The 21442-nt window shown below is 42.4% G+C and overlaps 1 protein-coding gene across 1 annotated transcript; it reads left to right on the top strand.

Annotated features, from left to right (window-relative positions):
- Positions 1-19136: 19136 nt before the first annotated feature.
- Positions 19137-20492, top strand: LOC109168167. The gene has a single exon (XM_019317209.1). It carries the CDS (start codon positions 19137-19139, stop codon positions 20490-20492), a length of 1356 nt encoding a protein of 451 aa, XP_019172754.1.
- The last annotated feature ends 950 nt before the right edge of the window (positions 20493-21442 follow it).

The raw sequence follows: 21442 nt of genomic DNA, 5'->3' as shown, positions 1-21442 counted from the left end.
CGACGCTAGCATTGGGATAATAACTAGCAAGCTCAACAACGAGGAAACTCAAGATAGTTCCGAGGAACACACAAGACACCACACGGTTCAACGAAACACAATGTTGAACACTTAGCACGATACACAACACCAAAGATCCTACATGGATACCTACCATAAAGCTCTAGACCTACGAAACATCAAGAAGACGCTCAAATAGTTCCACCAAAGAACAACGGGAGGCCAAAAGATCAAAGACCAAGACAAACGAATCACGGGGAACAAATCCCGAACCAAACGCCACCGTGTTCCCCGCGGGTGGACGCACGGGTAGTGCCCCACCCGTGGTCCCGCCCGCGGGTACACTACCCACAAGGCACATGTTCCCCGCGGGTAGGCCGGCGGGTGGTGCCCCGCCCGCCGTTCCGCCCGCGGGTACATCCCTGTACAACAACAAATCCCTCCGGGGATTTTCTTCTCCAAACAGAAATTCAAGTCCAAAACATGCCAAATCTTACCAAGCACAACAAAATGACTTGAACCAAGGAAAATGCCAAGCAATGGCACAAAGGAATCCTAAACACAAGCTCTAGATATGCAATATCACAAGATAAATGCATAAACACTCACATTTCATATCAAAACACAAATAGAAGCCTAGAAATCATATATAGGTAAGAAAAATAGGTTTTGTAGAGCATGGGTTACCTCTTGAAGACCAAAAGACTCTTCTTACACCACAACAAGCTCTCCACTAAGCTCACTAGCCAAACCCACTTCAAGATCAAACCAAAAGATCATAAAGATCCAACCTTTAAGAAAAAGACAACTAAGATGGAACCAAAAAGACTAGACAAGCTTAGATCTTACCCTTCTAGATGCCAAAATAGAGGAAAGATTGAATCTTGGAAGCAAAACTTGGAATTTTGACAAAGGCTTCTTTTGGCTTGAAAAACAAGCTACTCTTGTTTTCTAGAGAGAAGGTAGAGATATTTTCTAGGAAATGTAAGGGAATGAAATGAAGAAGTCTTCTAGGTTTAGGTTACAAAACTAGCTCTTGGTGAATAGACAATGATACCCTTACTAACTCTTAGAAAGTGTAAGGAACAAGGGAACTCCTCTCAAAGCACAAGGTACAACACCACTTAAAGATTGACTAGTCAAATACTAGTCCTTGAGTATCAAAAATCAGGATTTTAGAAATCAATTCCTCAAGAGAAATAGAATTAATTACTCAATTAATTCATGGATTGGAGTGTGGATTTTTGGGGTGTCACATGTGGAGTTGTAAATATTATTTTAGTTTGGTAGAAAGTTAATTAAAATACTGGGAGAAATTTATATAGCTATATGCTTGAGATATATAGCTATATGCTTGTGATATATAGCTATATGCTTGAGATATATAACTATATGCTTGAGAGTATTAATGCATGTTTGGATATTTTCATGCGTAAGGTTTTGGGGCATTTTGAAGCTATATGCTTCAAAACTACACTTAACGTGGTTGTAATATGCTCTTCTATTTATGCATTTTGAAGCTATATGCTTCAAAGTTACACTTAACATGCTTGGTATATGTAGCTGTATGTTTGAGATTATTGAACTACATATATGTATATTATTTATATTTATTCTTTGCAAGTTTTCATGCACAAGGAATATATAAATAAATAAATAAATAAATAAATATATATATATATATATGTATATATATATATATATATATATATATATATATAATTTTGCATACAGTTACTAACTCAAAATAAATTTAATTATTTCTTCAGTGATGGATATATCATTCAGGATATATCTTATCTTATGGAAGTTGAGTTTTAAATCACAGTTCCATGTAACTTCTCCAAACAGATATATTTTACATCTATAAATAGTTTGGAGAAGCATCTGAAAGATGATGCATTTTTTATAAGCAATTATTTTGCAGGAAACCAAGATACTTCACAGGCTTACTTCTCTACAAGGAATTCTCAAACAAAGCAACTTGAGAATTTCATTCATCTTCTTGTATCCCATAAGATTAAATCTTGAACCTTTTTGCTTTTATAGAGGGAGATTTAAAGCTTATAGGAAAGTGACTACACGCATGGAGATATCAAATGATCCAGTTTTTGTTCCCTGTTGTATTCTGTATTATTGTTGTATCTCAAATGTATTACAGATTACAAGCCATTTTCCAACAATCTATAAGCTTTAAAGTTATAAACCTGTGATCATTGGTCTTATCTTGAAAGTTTTGAAGGCAAGATGTTAGGTGTGAAAGAATAGTTTCCCATTACGGTAATATTTTTCCGAATGAGATTTCGAATATGGTGATGGGAGGATGACATAAATCAGTTTTGGGTTTGTCTTTGTTTATGTACAAGAAGATTTCTGTGTAGATGTTTGCATGGTGTTCATGGCAGGTCGTGTGCATGCAGTACATATGGATTTGATCCATGTTATGCAGTCTTTTTTCATCTTCACAAAAATCATGGGGTATCAAGTTATGCCAAGATGATTAGTGAGATGTGAAAATGATTTTATATAAATAAATCATTTATTAACAATGATTTAATTGGCATGAGAAGATGTGTACTTCCCTAGAGTGGGTGTGTGGTTTCAGCGTATCAAAGGCCGGAAGTGATGATCATTAAAGCAAATACAAGTTACAGGATGAAATCGGTACAATACTTTTTATTTGTTTCGGCCTCGGCATGAATATTGTAAGTTTTATTTTATTTATTGGCTAAGTTCTGGATTATGTCTAGAATATTTGCCAAATCTGTTGAGTTTTGCAAAGCCTGTTAAATACAAGGATATGTTTATGCATGTGTATAAATATTTTTATAGTGAGACTTTGTTTCAGTTGCATGCATAGTATATAAGATACACATATAATATGTTGGATCTTGAGGTGCTATAATTTTACCAAATTTGGATTAATTTGGTGTTACCAATTTCTTGTTTTCCTATGCATGGTTAGAATGTTTATTGATTGTAAGTTGGAATTAATTTCAATGTCATGCATGGAATTATTGATTATTTTAGCACACAGATAATTTTTTCCTTGTGAAAGTGTGAAATACTATGTTATATATTTTTCTGATTAAGGCAGGAAACCTTTGAAATATTTGTTATATTTTTGATAAAGGCAGAAAACCCAGGAAATATTTTGTTATATTTCTTATAAAGGCATACAGAAACTTTTATGCATGAAGTATGCATAATGAAATTCATAAAAATTTATGAATGTATTTAACACACAGTTTCTCATATTGAGAATGTGTTAAAATATTGAAAGCCAAAAAGTTTACTATTGGTTTATCTAGTATGGAAATTGACAGTGAAAAGAAAGTTTTAATTTAAATCATGGACTATGATTTAAGAAGGTATGATTCTTCAGTTTAGAAGAAACATGAAAAGTTAAAAGCTTAAAATCATATATGATTATTCCCCAAAGTGAATGGATATTTCTGAATGGAGGAGGTATATCAGTATATGATTATTCTCCAAAGTGGATGATATTCCAAGTGGAGGAGGTTTAATTTTTGATTTTAAGGAATCACTCACTGTTAATTATTTCTACATGGTGATTGAAAATTCTTGGTTATAGAATTTACATGAAAATAAATATTTATTGACTAGGAACGTGTAAAGTGGGTTCCGGTAGGATCAAACAAATATTTTATTTTCACAAGTTCATTGATTGGATATTAAAATTCTATGATGCCAGTTATATCTAATCAGAAAGAGTTTTCCTCAATTAGTGGATGTGTTTATCTGCTTGGAGGAGGTGTTTTTTCCTGGACTTCAAAAAACCAAAGTTGCATTTCAGATTAAACTATGACATCTGAATTTATTGCATTGGTTTAGGCATGCAAAGAAGTTAATTGGCTAAGGAATTTATTTATTGAGATTCCGGTTTGGCTAAAACCGATGTCACCAGTTTTAGTACATTGTGACCGCGCTACTACACTGGCCAAAGCATATAACAATAAGTTATAATGGCAAGTTAAGACACATAGGCATGAGATATAGCTATGTGCGGGAGCTCCTAAGTTATGGTGTTGTAGCAATGGACTTGATACAGTCCCGGTTGTAACGGATCCGTTTGCAAGAGTCATTGCAAGGGACATGGTTCATCGGAAGGGATATGGAAAGCCTAATTATTTAATTGCAAGTGATGGAAAGCTCAACTCATGTCTAAGTTATTACGTTAGACCTTGAGTTCAATGTAGATGAGTACTTCATTTTGTGATTGCAAGCATCAAAAGTATAAATTAAAAATTATATCCCAAGAAAAAGGTGATGCTTGGTTCTGCATTGAAGTAGGGATGAGTTTTACTCTTAACTGATCTTTTGAAAAAGTGCAAGATGCAGTGCATGATATAAAAGATTAGCCTCTGTGAGCATGAAGTGTGGACGCTTCAAACAAGTTTAGGCTTTACTTGGTACGTGCTCATTAATGGATACGGACACATGGCTATAATAGTGTCAAGTTACAGTGAGTTGTAATGACTGTAAAACTTGTGTGTGTTATATCTACGTTTCTTCAAAGAGACTACGTGATTCAAGGTTCGTCCATCACTGCAATTAATGTTTCAGATGAACTACCATGAAAGCTTAAATAATATTTGGAGTTGTGGAGTTGTAAATATTATTTTAGTTTGGTAGAAAGTTAATTAAAATACTGGGAGAAATTTATATAGCTATATGCTTGAGATATATAGCTATATGCTTGTGATATATAGCTATATGCTTGAGATATATAACTATATGCTTGAGAGTATTATTGCATGTTAGGATATTTTCATGCGTAAGGTTTTGCGGCATTTTGAAGCTATATGCTTCAAAACTACACTTAACGTGCTTGGAATATGCTCTTCTATTTATGCATTTTGAAGCTATATGCTTCAAAGTTACACTTAACATGCTTGGTATATGTAGCTGTATGCTTGAGATGATTGAACTTGATATGAACCTAGTCCAAGGTTCAAATAAGATGGAATATTGTCCCAAGAATGCTCTCAAAGTAAAGATAGAGATGGATCAAAATACCTTAAACCTCACGAGAAACCCTTTGTCTCGAATCCTCAAAGACTTGGAAGAATCCCATGTAGCTTCAAGTACCTCGATGTTGCAATCTTCAATCAACTAGAGTCGGATCTAGTTTCCTTCGATTCAAGAACGAGTCCACGAACCTAAATCTAAGGTTGAAGAAAGTAAGATTGATTCGAGTCCACGAATCAATTTGCTAGTCGAGTCCACGACTAGCCACTAATTGAGTCCACAATTAGCCATAAGGTTTCTTACACAAGTGTAAAGAAAAACTTAAGAATTTTATTGAATTAAAGCCTGTCTAAAACTGATATGGATGTGCCCTATTTATAGGTATAGGGCAGCATTGTAATCTAAATACAATGGGAAAAAGAGTCCTAAACCTAATCTAGAAAACAAGTAAATAGAGTTTTATTTAGAATAGGATTTAAGGAATCCTTTCTAAATACAACTAGTGTTTTCTCTTTTATGCCAAACAATTTAAATTAATGATGACCAAAAATAATAGGGCTGATTTGGGCCTAATTTAATCACCAAAATCAGCACTTAAACAATTATAAAAAAGCCTTGAGTTATTCTTCATATTTTGCAAATGGGCTTGACTTGGATTTCCATCATCTTTGAACATCACCAATGAAGAGTTGCCTTAATTGTTTGGACTTGGGCCTTGTGATTGGCCCAATTAGTATTCTTAATGGATCTTCATATGTTGGGCCGCATCATCCTCCCCTTCTTGAAAATGATTCGACCTCGAATCTTGTAAGCATTGTCTTCGATCCATGATATCACTTGAAATTGGCCACTATAATATTTTCCTCTATCGAATGGACTTATTATTGGTCTTTGTTGTTTCTTCCACCAATGATGTTTTAAGGTCGTCGTTATGGGCCTTGTGATGAGCCCACTATTTACCCTTTCTGGATTCCATGTGTACTGGTTCCTATTAGAACTACATATATGTATATTATTTATATTTATTATTTGCAAGTTTTAATACGTAAGGAATATATATATATATATATATATATATATATATATATATATATAATTTTTGCATACAGTTACTGACTCAAAATAAATTTAATTATTTCTCCAGTGATGGATATATCATTCAGGATATATCTTATCTTATCGAAGTTGAGTTTTAAATCACAGCAACTTCCATGTAACTTCTCCAAACAGATATATTTTACATCTATAAATAGTTTGGAGAAACATCTGAAAGATGATGCATTTTTTACAAGCAATTATTTTGCAGGAAACCAAGATACTTCACAGGCTTACATCTCTACTGGGAATTCTCAAACAAAGCAACTTGAGAATTTCATTCATCTTCTTGTATCCCATAAGATTAAATCTTGAACCTTTTTGCTTTTATAGAGGGAGATTTAAAGCTTATAAGAAAGTGATTACACGCATGAAGATATCAAATGATCCAGTTTTTGTTCCCTATTGTATTCTGTATTATTGTTGTATCTCAAATGTATTACAGATTACAAGCCCCTTTTCCAATAATCTATAAGCTTTAACATTATAAACCTGTGATCATGGTCTTGTCTTGAAAGTTTTGAAGACAAGAGGTCAGGTGTGAAAGAGCAGTTTCCAATCACGAAAATGTTTCGGAATGAGAATTTCGAATTTGGTGGTAAGGATGACAGAAATTACTTTCTATTGTACAAGATGATTTTTCATGCGAATTTTGCATGTTATTCATGACATGCTGTGTACATGTTGTACATGTGGATTAAATGCATGTTGTTCAGTTTTTGTTTTCATCTTCACTTAAAGCCATGGGGCATCAAGTGATGCCAAGATGATTAGTGAGATGTGTAAAATGATTTTATTTAAATAAATCATTTTGTTAGCCATGATTAATTGGCATGAGAAGATGTGTACTTCCCTAGAGTGGGTGTGTGGTTTCAGCGTATCAAAGGCCGGAAGTGATGACCATTAAAGCAGATACAAGTTACAGGATGAGATCGGTACAATACTTTTTATTTGTCTCGGCCTCGGCATGAATGTAAGTTTTATTTTGTTTACTAGTTAAGTTCTGGCTTATGTCTAGAAAATTTGCATGAGATTCTTTTGAGTTTTGCATAGCCTGTTAAATATAAGGATATGTTTATGCATGTGTATAAATATTTTTATATTGAGACTTTGTCTCATTTTCATGCATAGTATACAAGATACATATATAATATGTTGGATCTTGGGGTGCTGTAAATTTTATCAAATTTGGATTAATTTGGTGTTGTCAATTTCTTGTTTTCCTATGCATGTTTACAATGTTTAATGATTGTAAGTTAGAAATAATTTCAATGTAATGCATGGAATTATTGATTATTTAAGCACACAGATGTTTTTTATCCTTGTGAAAGCTTTTGAAATATTATGTAATTAATATCTCTGATAAAGACATAAATGCCTTTGAAATACTCTGTTGTATTTCTTATGAAGGGATGCAGAAAGTTTGATGCATGAGATATGCATAATGAAATTCATAAAATTTATGAATGCCTTTAACACAAAGTTTATCATATTGAGAATGTGTTAAAATTCTGAAAGCAAAAAAGTTTACTAGTTTATCTAGTATGGCTGGCAGTTAGCAGTGAAAAGAGTGTTTAAATTTAAATCATGGATTATGATTTAAGTTGGTATGATACTTCAGTTTAGACAAAATATGAAAAGTTAAAAGCTTAAAATCAAAATGGTTTATTCTCCAAAGTTGATGTTCTCTGAATGGAGGAGGTTTATTCTCCAAAGTTGATGATGTCTCAAATGGAGGAGGTTGAATTTTTATTTTAAGAAGTCCTCACTGCTAATAAGTTCAACATGATGATTGAAATTCTTGGTTGTAGAATTTGCAGGATATATATATTTATTGACTATGAACCTATTAAGTGGGTTCCGGTATAATCAATTGAATATTTTATTTCTCCAGTTCATTAATAGAATATTAAATTTCTATCCATCATCGGTTGGCTAAGTGGATGGGATTAAAATGAATTTTGATATACTTGAATAAAACCATTAATTATGGTTTAGTATATTTAATAGAAATTTCCATCTTGAAAAGATTTTCTAATGCCAGTTGAATGTCTAATCATGAAACTTGTTCCTCAATTAGTAGATGGATATTTCTGCTTGGAGGAGGTGTTGTTTTATGGATTTCTAAAGGCAAAGTTGCATTTTCAACTACGACATATGAATTTCTTACGTTGGCTTTGACATGCAAGAAGTTGATTGGCTAAGGAATTTGATTATTTAGATTTCGGTTTGGCCAAAACCGATGTCACAAGTTTTAGTACATTGTGACAGCGCTACTACACTGGTCAAAGCATATAACAATAAGTTATAATGGCAAGTTAAGACACATAGCCATGATATATAGCTATGTACGGGAGCTCCCAAGTTATGGTGTTGTAGCATTGGACTTTGTACGGTCCCGGTTTATTTTAATGGATCCGTTTGCAAGAGTCCTTGCAAGGGACATGGTACATCGGAAGGGATATGGAAAGCCTAATTATTTAATTGCAAGTGAAGGAAAGCTCAACTAACGTCTAAGTTATTACGTTAGACCTTGAGTTCAGTGTAGATGAGTACTTCATTTTGTGATTGCAAGCATCAAAAATTATAATTAAAAATTATATCCCAAGGAAAAGTGATGCTTGGTAATGCATTGTTGTAGGGATGAGTTTTTACTCTTAACTGATCTTTTGAAAAAATGCAAGGTGCAGTGCATGATATAAAAAATTAGCCTCTGTGAGCATGAAGTGTGGCCGCTTCAAACAAGTTTGGGCTTTACTTGGTACATGCTCATTAATGGATACGGACACATGGCCATAATAGTGTCAAGTTACAGTGAGTTGTAATGACTGTAAAACTTGTGTGTGTTATATCTACGTTTCTTCAAAGAGACTGCGTGATTCAAGGTTTGCTCATCACTGCAATCCGAATTAATGTAATGCATATAACACTATGTGAAAGTTCAATCTCTAAGACACTTTCATTTATGCATGAGTTTTGGATTTATCTTGGTAAAGTATTAATTTTACTATATAAATGGAGGAGGAATGTTGGAAATTTATATAGTAATGGAGATTAATGTTTCAGATGAACTACCATGAAAGCTTAAATAATATTTGGAGTTGTGGAGTTGTAAATATTATTTTATTTTGGTAGAAAGTTAATTAAAATATTGGAGAAATTTATATAGCTATATGCTTGAGATATATAGCTATATGTTTGTGATATATAACTATATGCTTGAGATATATAACTATATGCTTGAGAGTATTATTGCACGTTTGGATATTTTCATGCGTAAAGTTTGGGGCATTTTGAAGCTATATGCTTCAAAACTACACTTAACGTGCTTGGAATATGCTCTTCTATTTATGCATTTTGAAGCTATATGCTTCAAAGTTACACTTAACATGCTTGGTATATGTAGCTGTATGCTTGAGATGATTGAACTACATATATTAGGAGTCTATCTTATTCAGTAGTTGAGTTGTGTTAGGTCTTCTCTTGTATAGTCTTATATTCTCTCTGTACGTTTACATTCATTGAATATACAGAACATATTATCCTCATCTGGTATCAAGAGTTTCATAGTGATTTCTTATGGCGGCCCTCGGTACTGACGACGGATCTGTTGGTATTTCGTCCGAACGGACTGTCTTAGAGGCTGTGCTTTCGGCTCCCTTTCAGTTGAATGTGTTGTTCTCTTCCGCCCACCACTTCGTTTCGATTAAGCTGACGTCCCGAAATTATCTTTTCTGGCGGACGCAGTTGTTGCCTTTTCTGATGGCCAGGGGTTGCTTGGATTTGTGGATGGCTCTGCGTCGTGTCCGCCGGAGGCCTCGTCGGCTGTGTCTGCCGAGGGTGCACTGGTGGCGGTTCTGGCGACTTCTTCTGCATCTCACGTCGCTTGGCTTCGCCAGGATAAGGCTGTGCTCTCGCTTCTGACTTCCTCTCTTTCAGACGAGATGATGCACCTTGCTGTTCGAGTGACGACGTCCTGGCAGCTATGGCAGTCGATTGAACGGGAGTTGGGGTCGACAACCCGTGCTCGTGCGCTCCGGCTCTCTGGGCAGTTGCAGTCGTTGCGGCAGGGAGATTCGACCATCACTGATTACCTCGGCCGTGCTCGTGTCTTGGTGGAGGACTTGGCTTTGGCCGGTCGGCCGGTGACCTTGGAGGTTCAAAACATATTTATCTTCCGCGGGTTGCGCGCTGAATACCGGCCATTGGTGGCGTCGTTGACGAGAGGTCCTCCTCTCTCTCTTTCTGAGCTCTCTGACTTTCTTGTCTCGCAGGCGTTTATATGCGCGGAGGATCCCGGCGAGATGGCTGCTGCTTCGGTTGCCATGGCCGCTCAGCGCGATGGCCGTGGGCGGCGTGGTGGCCGCAATCGGCAAGGTGGACGCGGTCGGGGTGGTGGTGTGCGATGCCAAATATGTAACGGGTCTGGTCATTCAGCGCTGACTTGCTTTCGGCGTTATTCAGATGCTCCCGGGCCGCAGGCTCATGTTGCTTTTCCGGTTGAGGATTCGGGCTCGGTGAGCTCTCAGCAGTGGTTTCCCGATACGGGTGCTTCCAATCACGCTACACCGGATCCGTCCTTGATGTCCGCTACGGCTCCCTATTCTGGATCTGACACACTACGGGTTGGAAACGGTAACTCTTTACCTATTGTTAGTACTGGTTCGGCTTCGGTAGCCTCTTCTAGTCGTTTATTTAATTTATCTGATGTTCTGTTCGTTCCTGGTTTGTCTGCATCTCTGTTATCTGTTCAGCGCTTTGCTAAAGATAATTCTGTATTTTTTGAGTTTCACTCGGACTATTTTCTTGTGAAGGATCGTACCACCAAGGCGGTTCTATATAAGGGACTGGCCTTGGATGGTCTTTATTCGTGGCCGGCCTCCCGTCCGAGTTCTGCTGCATTTGTTGCTTCTCGTGCGTCTTCTTCTATTTGGCATAGTCGGCTGGGTCACCCTCATGATCGTGTTCTGCGTCAGATTTTGCGTCTTCGTTCGCCTAGTACTAGTCTTAGTAATAATTCGAGTCTCTGTAATGCTTGTATGCTAGGCAAGTCATCTAGATTTCCTTTGCCGCGTGTTGCTACGGCTTCGTCACATGTATTGCAGTTAGTTTATACTGATATTTGGGGCCCAACGCCTTTTTTGTCTGTCAATGGTTTTCGATACTTTGTCTTGTTTGTTGACCATTATACACGTCATATTTGGTACTATCCCATGCGTGCTAAAACGGATGTGTATGCTAATTTTGATCAGTTTCGTGTTCTGGTAGAACGTTCTTATAATCGTAAAATTGTTGCTATTCAGTCTGATTTAGGGGGAGAGTATAAACGACTCCATAAAACGTTTACCTCTCTTGGAATTAATCATAGGCAGTCCTGTGCGTATACCCACGAGCAAAATGGTCGGGAAGAACGTAGGCACCGTCATATAGTCGAAACTGGTCTTGCTTTGATGGCTCAGGCGTCTGTTCCATCCCGTTATTAAGACTACGCTTTTGAGACCGCTGTTTATCTCATTAACAGGATGCCCACTCGTATGTTGAATGATGTTAGCCCGCATTTTCGGCTTCATCGTTCTAGTCCTTCTTATTCTTTTTTGCGTGTTTTTGGGTGTCTCTGTTTTCCTCTTTTGCGTTCATACAATCGTCATAAATTACAGTTTCGGTCAACACCGTGTGTTTTCTTGGGCTATCCGCCCTCATTTCGTGGCTATCATTGTCTGGATTTGTCTAACAATAAGGTTTTCGTTTGCCGCCATGTGCGGTTTGATGAAACCGTTTACCCGTTTGCTGCTTCTGTGCCTGCGCAGGTTTCAAGTTCTGGTGTGGTCTCCCCGTGGGGTGTTGGTGCAGTACAGGTCCCGGCTGAGTGTGTGGGGCGTGTTTCTGATGAGCCCACTGTTCAGGTTGATGTGCCCGGTGTTGTTGATGATTCCCAGGCTTCGGATTCTCGCACGGTGTCGGATCCGGTTCAGGTTGGTGTGGTGTTGGCGGGGCGGTCTGCTCGTCCTCGTCGTCGGGCACCTAAGCCGCTGCTGCCCCGGTCGCATGTGATGGCCACGCGTAGTCGGGGACCGATTGAGCATGTAGCTTTGCTTTCTGCTTCAGATATGCCTGAACCGACGTGTTACTCTTAGGCGGTGCAGTATCCTGAATGGCGTGAGGCCATTGACTTGGAGTTCAATGCCCTATTGCAGAATAATACTTGGCTCCTGGTTCCGTGCACGCCTGGTATGAACGTTGTTGGTTGCAAATGGGTGTTCCGAACCAAGCGCAAGACGGATGGTTCGGTCGAGCGTCATAAGGCGAGGTTCGTTGCCAAAGGCTTTAATCAGGTAACCGGGGAGGATTTCTTTGAGACGTTTAGCCCGGTGGTTAAACCGACTACAGTGCGGCTTTTATTGTCTTTGGCTGTTTCGCGTGGGTGGACGGTTCGGCAGCTGGACGTCCACAACGCTTTTTTGAATGGAACGCTAGCTGAGACGGTATACATGAAGCAGCCACCAGGTTATGAGGACAAAGCAGCTCCCGGGCACGTGTGTTTGTTACAACGGTCCTTATATGGCCTCAAGCAGGCTCCTCGGGCGTGGTTTAATCGCCTGCACTCTTTCTTGGTTTCTGTTGGTTTTACTCCGTCTAAGACTGATGTTTCCTTGTTTATTTATACTCGTGACTGTGTTCATCTCTATGTGCTAGTGTATGTGGATGATATTTTGGTTATGGGTTCAGATTCCTCGCGAGTTGTTGGTCTTCTTGCGCAGTTGGCTTCGAAATTCAAGATACGTGATATGGGTGCTCCATCTTTTTTTCTGGGTATTGAGACTGTGCCGTGGCATGATGGTTTTTTATTGTCTCAACAGCGGTACATGCAGGATATCCTGAAACGCGCTGGCATGGTGGATTGCAAGCCTCTAGTCACACGGGTTTCTCTGACTCGCTCTTCTGAGGGTTCGGCTGTTCCTTATGCTGATCCCACGCATTATCGCAGTCTTGCTGGGGCATTGCAGTATCTTACAGTTACTCGTCCGGACCTGTCATTTGTGGTTAACACACTCTGCCAGCATATGCACTCTCCGACTATTGAGCATTGGGGTTGGCTTAAGCGTGTCTTGCGCTACGTTAAAGGTACTCTGCACTATGGTTTGTACCTTCGTAAGTCTTTGTCCACTGCTTTGCATGCTTTCTCGGATTCAGATTGGGCTGGTGATTCGGACGATCGAAAATCCACCTGTGGTTTTGCTGTCTTCCTGGGTGGTAATTTGGTTTCATGGGCCTCTCGGAAGCAACGCACTTTGGCGTGTTCGTCTACTGAGGCTGAGTACAAGGCTCTGGCTGATGTGTCAGCGGAGGTTACTTGGTTGGTTTCTTTGCTGCGTGAGCTTGGTGTGTCCTCGGGTTCTCCACCGACTCTTTGGTGTGACAACTTAGGTGCTACTTACTTGTGTGCCAATTCGGTCTTCCATGCCCGTACGAAGCATGTCGAGATTGACTACCATTTTGTTCGTGACAAGGTGGCCAAGAAGGAGTTGCTGGTCAGTTTCATTTCTACCAAGGACCAGCTCGCGGATGTTTTCACTAAATCTCTTCCCCGTCCTCGGTTCTCCTTCTTGCGTGACAAGCGCAATGTCGTCTCCCGTCAACCATGTGCTTGAGGTGGAGTATTAGGAGTCTATCTTATTCTGTAGTTGAGTTGTGTTAGGTCTTCTCTTGTATAGTCTTATATTCTCTCTGTACGTTTACATTCATTGAATATACAGAACATATTATCCTCATCACATATATGTATATTATTTATATTTATTCTTTGTAAGTTTTCATGCGTAAGGAATAAATAAATAAATAAATAAATAAATAAATAAATAAATAAATATATATATATATATATATATATATATATGTGTGTGTGTGTGTGTGTGTGTGTGTGTGTGTGTGTGTGTGTGTGTGTGTAATTTTGCATACAGTTACTGACACAAAATAAATTTAATTATTTCTCCAGTGATGGATATATCATTAAGGATATATCTTATCTTATGGAAGTTGAGTTTTAAATCACAGCAACTTCCATGTAACTTCTCCAAACAGATATATTTTACATCTATAAATAGTTTGGAGAAGCATCAGAAAGATGATGCATTTTTTACAAGCAATTATTTTGCAGGAAACCAAGATACTTCACAGGCTTACATCTCTACAGGGAATTCTCAAACAAAGCAACTTGAGAATTTCATTCATCTTCTTGTATCGCATAAGATTAAATCTTGAACCTTGTTGCTTTTATAGAGGGAGATTTAAAACTTATAGGAAAGTGATTACACGCCTGAAGATATCAAATGATCCAATTTTTGTTCCCTATTGTATTCTGTATTATTGTTGTATCTCAAATGTATTACAGATTACAAGCCCTTTTTTCAACAGATCCCAATACAAATGTTAACATCAAAATTTTATGTGTAGAAGTAAAAGTTGATATTAAAAAATGAGAGAACAAATAATATTTTCCTTTATTTTTCTGTTTTGTGGGTGACAGGATAATAGGGCTGGCACCCGACCCGGATCATAAATGGGCATCTGACTCAGCATCGCTTGGGAACCCAACGGGCAGAACTGCAACGGTTAGGAATCCCAACAGGTGTCACCTTACTGTCATTGAAGCCAGCATTGAAGCCCCCATTGATGAGAGAGAATTAAAGGCTAGGCTCCCCATTTATGTCCCATGTTGTTACCGTTAGGACTCCTAAGTATAATTGAGGCTCTCCTCACTAGACAAGGACACACTGTACTTTCTATACTGAGACAAAGGCAATACAACTATTGTTACTTTCTTATTCGTTACTTTACAATATATTTCCGGTAACATATTTACCGTCATTGGTGCTTTCATTAAGAGCCTGAGTCCAATACTCAAGCAGGCTACGACACACACAACTCATTCCTCTTTCAACAGCAAGCTTGAAAGAATGGTGTCCCGCAGCTCTCATGGTTCCCGCAACGTGAACAATGGCAATGCCTCAGGTGACCTCCGGGACCAACTCACCAACAATCGCGGAGGGGACTTCCGAGAACAGCTCAACAACGGGAGGCCCGGGGACCTTCGAGACCAACTCAACAATGGAGGAAACCTCCGGGACCAACTCATCAATGGAGGGGCGAACCAAGTCGTGGACCTCCAGGCGACCATCCAGCAAGCGGTGGCAGCGGCACTAAACCAAGTGGCGGTGGGACTACAAGGCCAAGTGCCCCTGCTGCGGCCTCAGGAAATAGAAATAGAATCTCCACGAAGGGTGGACGCCTAGGACGCAACTCGTGCCGCGAGGGTCGCAGGGCGACGCACTAGGACCGGGGGTCCGGGAGAGGGCACCCAGAGAAGCGGACCGGCCGGACGGCAACCTAGGCCCTCCCGCTCTGCCTTAGAACGGTTGGGACATGGGGCGCCCACTCGGCAAGGGCTGGAGTCGCGTGCCGAGGGGTCCTCCGCTAGAGGCCCTCGCCGACACGAGGAAAGAGTAGCGGAGAGATCGCCCATAGAAAGGATGGGCGAGTCTCGTGGGCCGGCCCCGCGCCACCACGGTGATGATTCCGCCCCGCGTCGACACTCGGAAGAGCGACGCTTCGACGAACCGGCCCCGCGTCGGCACTCGGCGGAGCGACGCGTCGATGAGCCGGCTCCGCGTCGGCACTCAGCGGGCGAACGACGCGTTGGTGAGCGGGTTCCACATCGACACTTGGATGGACAAAACGTCGAGGAACCAGCTCCGCGTCGACACTCAGATGGACGACACGAACTAGCCCCACACATGGAGGAGCGGCAGCCGGCCCCGCGCCGGCACCCTGACGAATCAGCCTTGGTCGAAAGGCTGCAGAGAAGGATCGAGGAGTTAGCAAGAAGGGTGGAGGCACGGGAGTAGTCGCCGGAAGCCGAGGTACGAATGGCAGCACCGTTCTCCCCAAGCATCATGGACGTACCTCTGCCGAGGGACTTCAGGTTACCTGCCATCAAGGCATACACAGGAGCCACTGACCCACGTGTCCACATGACTAGGTACAAGGCTGCTATGGTGATGATTGGGGCAGGGGACGCCATCATGTGCCGAGCGTTCTTGTCCACCCTGGATGGAACGACCCAAGATTGGTTCAACACCATCCCAGACGGGTCGATCCAAAATTTTGGAGAGTTGTCCAAAAGCTTCCTGACATACTTCTCTGGTAGCATACAGCGTAAGAAACCGTTCTCTCACCTGTGCGTAGTAAAGCAGGATAGAGGCGAAAGCCTGAAAGACTTCATGATTAAGTGGAAAAAGGAAGTCAATAATGTGTATGACTTCGACTCCAAGGCGGCAATCCCTATATTCATCCATGCCTTGAGATCGGGGTACTTTCACAAGCAACTGAATGCCCACCACCCCCGTTCTTACGAAGATCTGATGAGGACGGCTAGCCGCTATGCCGAAGCGGAGGACGTCGACAGGAAAAAGAAAGATGAGGAGGACGGCAGGAAGAACGGGAAACCTGGGAAAGCTGGTCCGTCCGGCCAGGCACCACGTCCAAACCACCCGGCCGCAGGAAAAGGCCGGGACTATGAACGACCTCGCTTGGTTCCCCTACGTAACCTAACTCCTCTCACCCATCCCATCAGTGTCATCTTGAAACAAGCTGAGGAGATGGGGATAGTCGAGTTCCCACCAGAGTGCATGAAGGTCTCCACAAAAGGAGACCAAGCAAAGTACTGCAGGTTCCATAGGCAACCCGGGCACGACACGGATGTATGTAACGTGCTGAAGAGGCAGATAGAAGAACTCATCCAGCAGGGCTACTTCCGGCATTTTGTCAAGCGATCCAAGCAGCAGCAACAGCCGCAGCACGATCCATAAAAAAATCCACCAAAAAATGTCTGGAGGAAGGAGGATGGTGCTGAGCCGTCCACCTCGAACGCCAAGAAAAGAGAACATGACCAGATATCTGAGCAGGATGATAGCGAGAAGGAAACCGAGGTGGCGCTCAGACGACAAAGGAAGCACACCATACACTATATCTATGGTGGACTTGCGGGGGGCGACACACCCACAGAAAGGAAGAAGTGGAGCAGACAGCTGTACGTGGGAGAAGTGGTAAGTCTTCCCAAAGGAAAGAAACAGAGGCGGGAGGCCATCACTTTCTCTGACGAGGACCTCCCCGAGGGCCCCTTACCCCATCGCGACGCACTTGTGATCAAGATGGATATCAATGATACGGCGTACATCGCATCTTGGTCGACACGGGAAGCTCGGTTAACGTGATGTACTACGACGCTTTCACCAAATTAGGGCTACCTAGAGGCCAGCTCAAAGAGGTACGAACTCCACTCTTTGGGTTTACTGGGGATTCGGTGGAAACAGAGGGGTCGGTGACCCTGCCCGTGGAAATAGGCACGAGCCCCAACATTCGCAAGCTGGACATGGAGTTCATCGTGGTAAGACTCACCTGTGCGCACAACATCATACTCGGGAGGCCAGCACTGGAGGACCTCAAGGCCATAGTATCGGTGGAACACTTGTGTATGAAGTTCCCCACTCCGAATGGAATAGGAGTCGTTAGAGGTGACCGATGGGCAGCCCGCAGTTGCTACGTGAAGGCATGCAAGAAGATTGGTAGTAAGGACCTACAGGTCCACACGATCGCGGAGTAAATTTTCAAAGAAGAAGAGGCCTGGCCCCGCGCCGAGCCCATGTCAGAGACAGAAGATATAGTTCTGGATCTCTCCAGACCAGACCGAGTGGTGAAGATCGGCACAGGCTTAAGCCCAGAGCTAAGGGCCCAGATAGTGGATGTAATCCGCCGTTCTCACATGGTGTTCGCATGGGGGCCAGAGGACATGCCGGGCATAGATCGAAGGATCATAACCCACAAGCTCGCGGTCGATCCCAGCGGAAAATCGGTGCATCAGCGAAAAAGGTATATGTCGGCAGAACGAAGAGAGTTCGTGAAAAAGGAGGTGACCGCATAACTCAACGTAGGGCACATCAAGGAGATTTACTACCCACAGTGGCTGAGCAACGTAGTCTTGGCTCCCAAAGGATCAACATGGAGGATGTGCGTGGACTACACGGACCTCAATAGGGCATGCCCTATGGACCGTTTTCCACTACCCAATATAGATCAATTGGTGGATGAGACGGCAGGATGTGAACTCATGAGCTTCATGGACGCCTTCCGTGGGTACCATCAGATATCCATGCATGAGGAGGACGCAGAGAAGACCGCCTTCACCACTCCCGAGGGGATATTCTGCTACTTGGTCATGCCGTTCGGATTGAAGAATGCCGGGGCCACATACACTCGCATGGTGGCAAAGCTGTTCAAGACAGTACTGGGACGAAACATGGAAGCATACGTGGATGACATGATCGTCAAAAGTCGCAAGGCCACCTCACATGCCGAGGATCTCAGCGAGGTATTTTCCATTATGAAGAAATTTAATTTGCACTTGAACCCAAAAAAATGCACCTTCGCCGTTGATGGGGGCAAATTTTTGGGCTTCATGGTCACCAGGAACGGCATTGAGCCGAATCCGGAAAAGGTAAGGACTATCCTTGACATGGAGCCTCCGCAGTCCATAAAGGAAGTCCAGAGACTCAACGGGCGCCTGGCGGCCTTAGGCCGTTTTCTATCTAAATCGGCTAAACGTTCCCTCCCCTTTTTCCAAATCTTGAAAAAGAGCAAAGGGTTCGAGTGGACACCAGACTGTCAAAAGGCCTTCGAAGAGTTGAAAAAATACTTACTGTCCCCGCCCCTGCTTGCAAAACCAGAGGCAGGTGAAACCATAATCTTGTACTTGGGCGTATCACAGGGTGCGATCAGCTCCGTGCTGGTCAAAGAAGAAGGAGGGACTCAGAGTCCCATCTACTACGTAAGCAAAGCCCTACGCGGAGCTCCGATACAGTGTGTTGGAGAAAATAGTATTTGCCATAGTCACTTCATCAAAGAGGTTGGCTCACTACTTCCAAGCTCACCCCATCCATGTACTCTCACATCAGCCGTTGGGGAGCTTCCTATGGAATACTAACAGCTCCGCCAGGATGGCGCGATGGGCCATGCACCTCAGTCAGTTTGACATCGATTTCAAACCAAGGCCCGCCAACAAAGGCCAAGCTCTTGCAGACTTTATAGTGGAGTGCACAGCTCAGGAAGTGACGGACCAGGTAGAAACTGAAGATGGAGGGTGGTGGACCTTGTCCACAGACGGCTCTTCAAACAGCAAAGGTTGCGGCGGTGGCGTAGTGCTCGTCACTCCGGAGGGATTCCGCGCCTACTATGCCATCCGATTCCACTTCAAATTATCTAACAATGAGGCAGAGTATGAGGCCCTCCTCAATGGACTGCGATTGGTGGCGGGACTACGAGCTGAGAAGGTCCGAATTCGATGCGATTCCAAGCTGGTGGTCAGCCAGGTGTCTGGGGAGTATGAAGCCAACGAAGGAAGCGTGCAGAAATACAGAGACGCGGTGTTGAGAACCCTGGGCGAGTTTAAGGGATATGAGATACACCAGGTACCTAGAGAGCAGAACGCCGACGCCGACATGCTCTCAAAGCTAAGTACTGGAGTCCCCAGCCACATTAGGAAGATCGCTCGACTAGAAGACCTCGAGACTTCAAGTATCGACGTTTCGTGGGTCTTCCCTGTGCAAACTAGGGAGCCATGTTGGATTGATCATATCAAACGATACAAGGCAGACGGCACCCTACCGCAAGACGAGGCAGGCGCAAAGGTAACGAAGTTATGGGCACCTAGCTACATTGTCTCGGGCGATAAACTGTACAAAGGCTCCTACAACGGCACGTTACTGAGGTTTCTATATCCAGATGAAGCAAAGTTGGTGATAAAAGAAGTCCACGAGGGGGTATGCTCCGCGCACCAAGGGGCGTACACCATCGCACGACGCATCATGTTACAAGGGTATTTTTGGCCCAAAATGCTGAGGGACTGCGCCGAGTATACAAAGCGATGTCCCAAGTGCCAAGAATTCCAAGTACTGCCGGGTCGACCTGCTACGAACTACACCCCGGTAAGAACCGCGATTCCTTTTTCGAGATGGGGAATTGACCTGGTAGGGGCCCTTCCCGCGGGGACTGGAAGCAGGAAGTACATCATTGTGACCATTGACTATTTCACGAAATGGGTGGAGGCCGAGCCCCTGGCAAGCATCACCGCAGCAAGGTGCAAAAGGTTTGTCGAGAAAAACATCCTGTATCGTTTCGGTATCCCTCTCCATGTAATCACAGACAATGGCCGACAGTTCGAGGCACGAGAATTTTCAGAATTCTTAGCAGGATGGGGCGTTAAGCATAGCCGGGTGGCGGTATCTTATCCTCAGGCGAAGGGCAAGTGGAGAATGCGAATAGAACCATCCTCGACGGCCTCAGAAAAAAGCTAGAAGTGGCTGGCGGAGCCTGGGTGGAGGAACTCGACGGCATCCTCTGGGCCTATCGCACGACACCAAGAAGGGCCACCGGAGAAACCCCGTTCGCACTCGCCTACGGATTTGAAGCTCGGGCCCCGGTGGAAGTAATCATACCTAGTAGAAGGGTGGAGGAATTCGAGTCAGAACAAAAGGAACTCCACCAAAGGGTGGATCTGACCCCGGTACTTCCAAGTCGGCGACCTTGTGCTGCGAAGAAGGGAAGCCTGTAACACCCCAGATTTTCAAGACTTTTAAAACTTATATAATAAAGATAGAATCTCATTAAATCCCAAAATACGATACAAAGAGTACGGGGTGCTATGCCACACCCGAGCTAGAGAACTCGGATGCACAGGCTAAATTCTAAAACCTCAATCAGTATCAATACTAAATCATGGCACGCAGGCCGAAAGGGAAAACTATCTAAGCTATGCCCCAAGCATCTAGCGCGCTCCAGTGATCTACTCGTCTGTGCCCGAAAGCCAAATATATCTGTTCAGCGAGAGATGCTGGTAACCCACTCCAACGAGTTGAAATACAATACATATAGATATATATATATATATATATATATATATATATATATATATATATATATATATATACGAAAACCATTTTGAACATGAAGATATATCCTACGAACTCTAGCTTTTAAAACAGGGATAGACTCAACAGGTAGGGCTAAGCACAGACAGCAGTTATACCAAGCATATACAGTTTACAATAGGCAAGACAGATAAGATAAGCACAATTAATAATCATAACCCAACATATACGATCCCCGGTACAAATCCCATCGTCTCATCCCCAAGATACTCATAACAACAACTCATCCATACTTCATCACATAGCACACTTTGTTGGCGCCACAGGACCAATCGCATGCCCATACATGAGGGTCAGCGCATATAGCTCTGACACGG

This window comes from Ipomoea nil, unplaced genomic scaffold, assembly GCF_001879475.1.
Source record: "Ipomoea nil cultivar Tokyo-kokei standard unplaced genomic scaffold, Asagao_1.1 scaffold3192, whole genome shotgun sequence".
Classification (NCBI taxonomy): domain Eukaryota; kingdom Viridiplantae; phylum Streptophyta; class Magnoliopsida; order Solanales; family Convolvulaceae; genus Ipomoea; species Ipomoea nil.
This window is presented reverse-complemented; position numbering and strand designations above follow the sequence as displayed.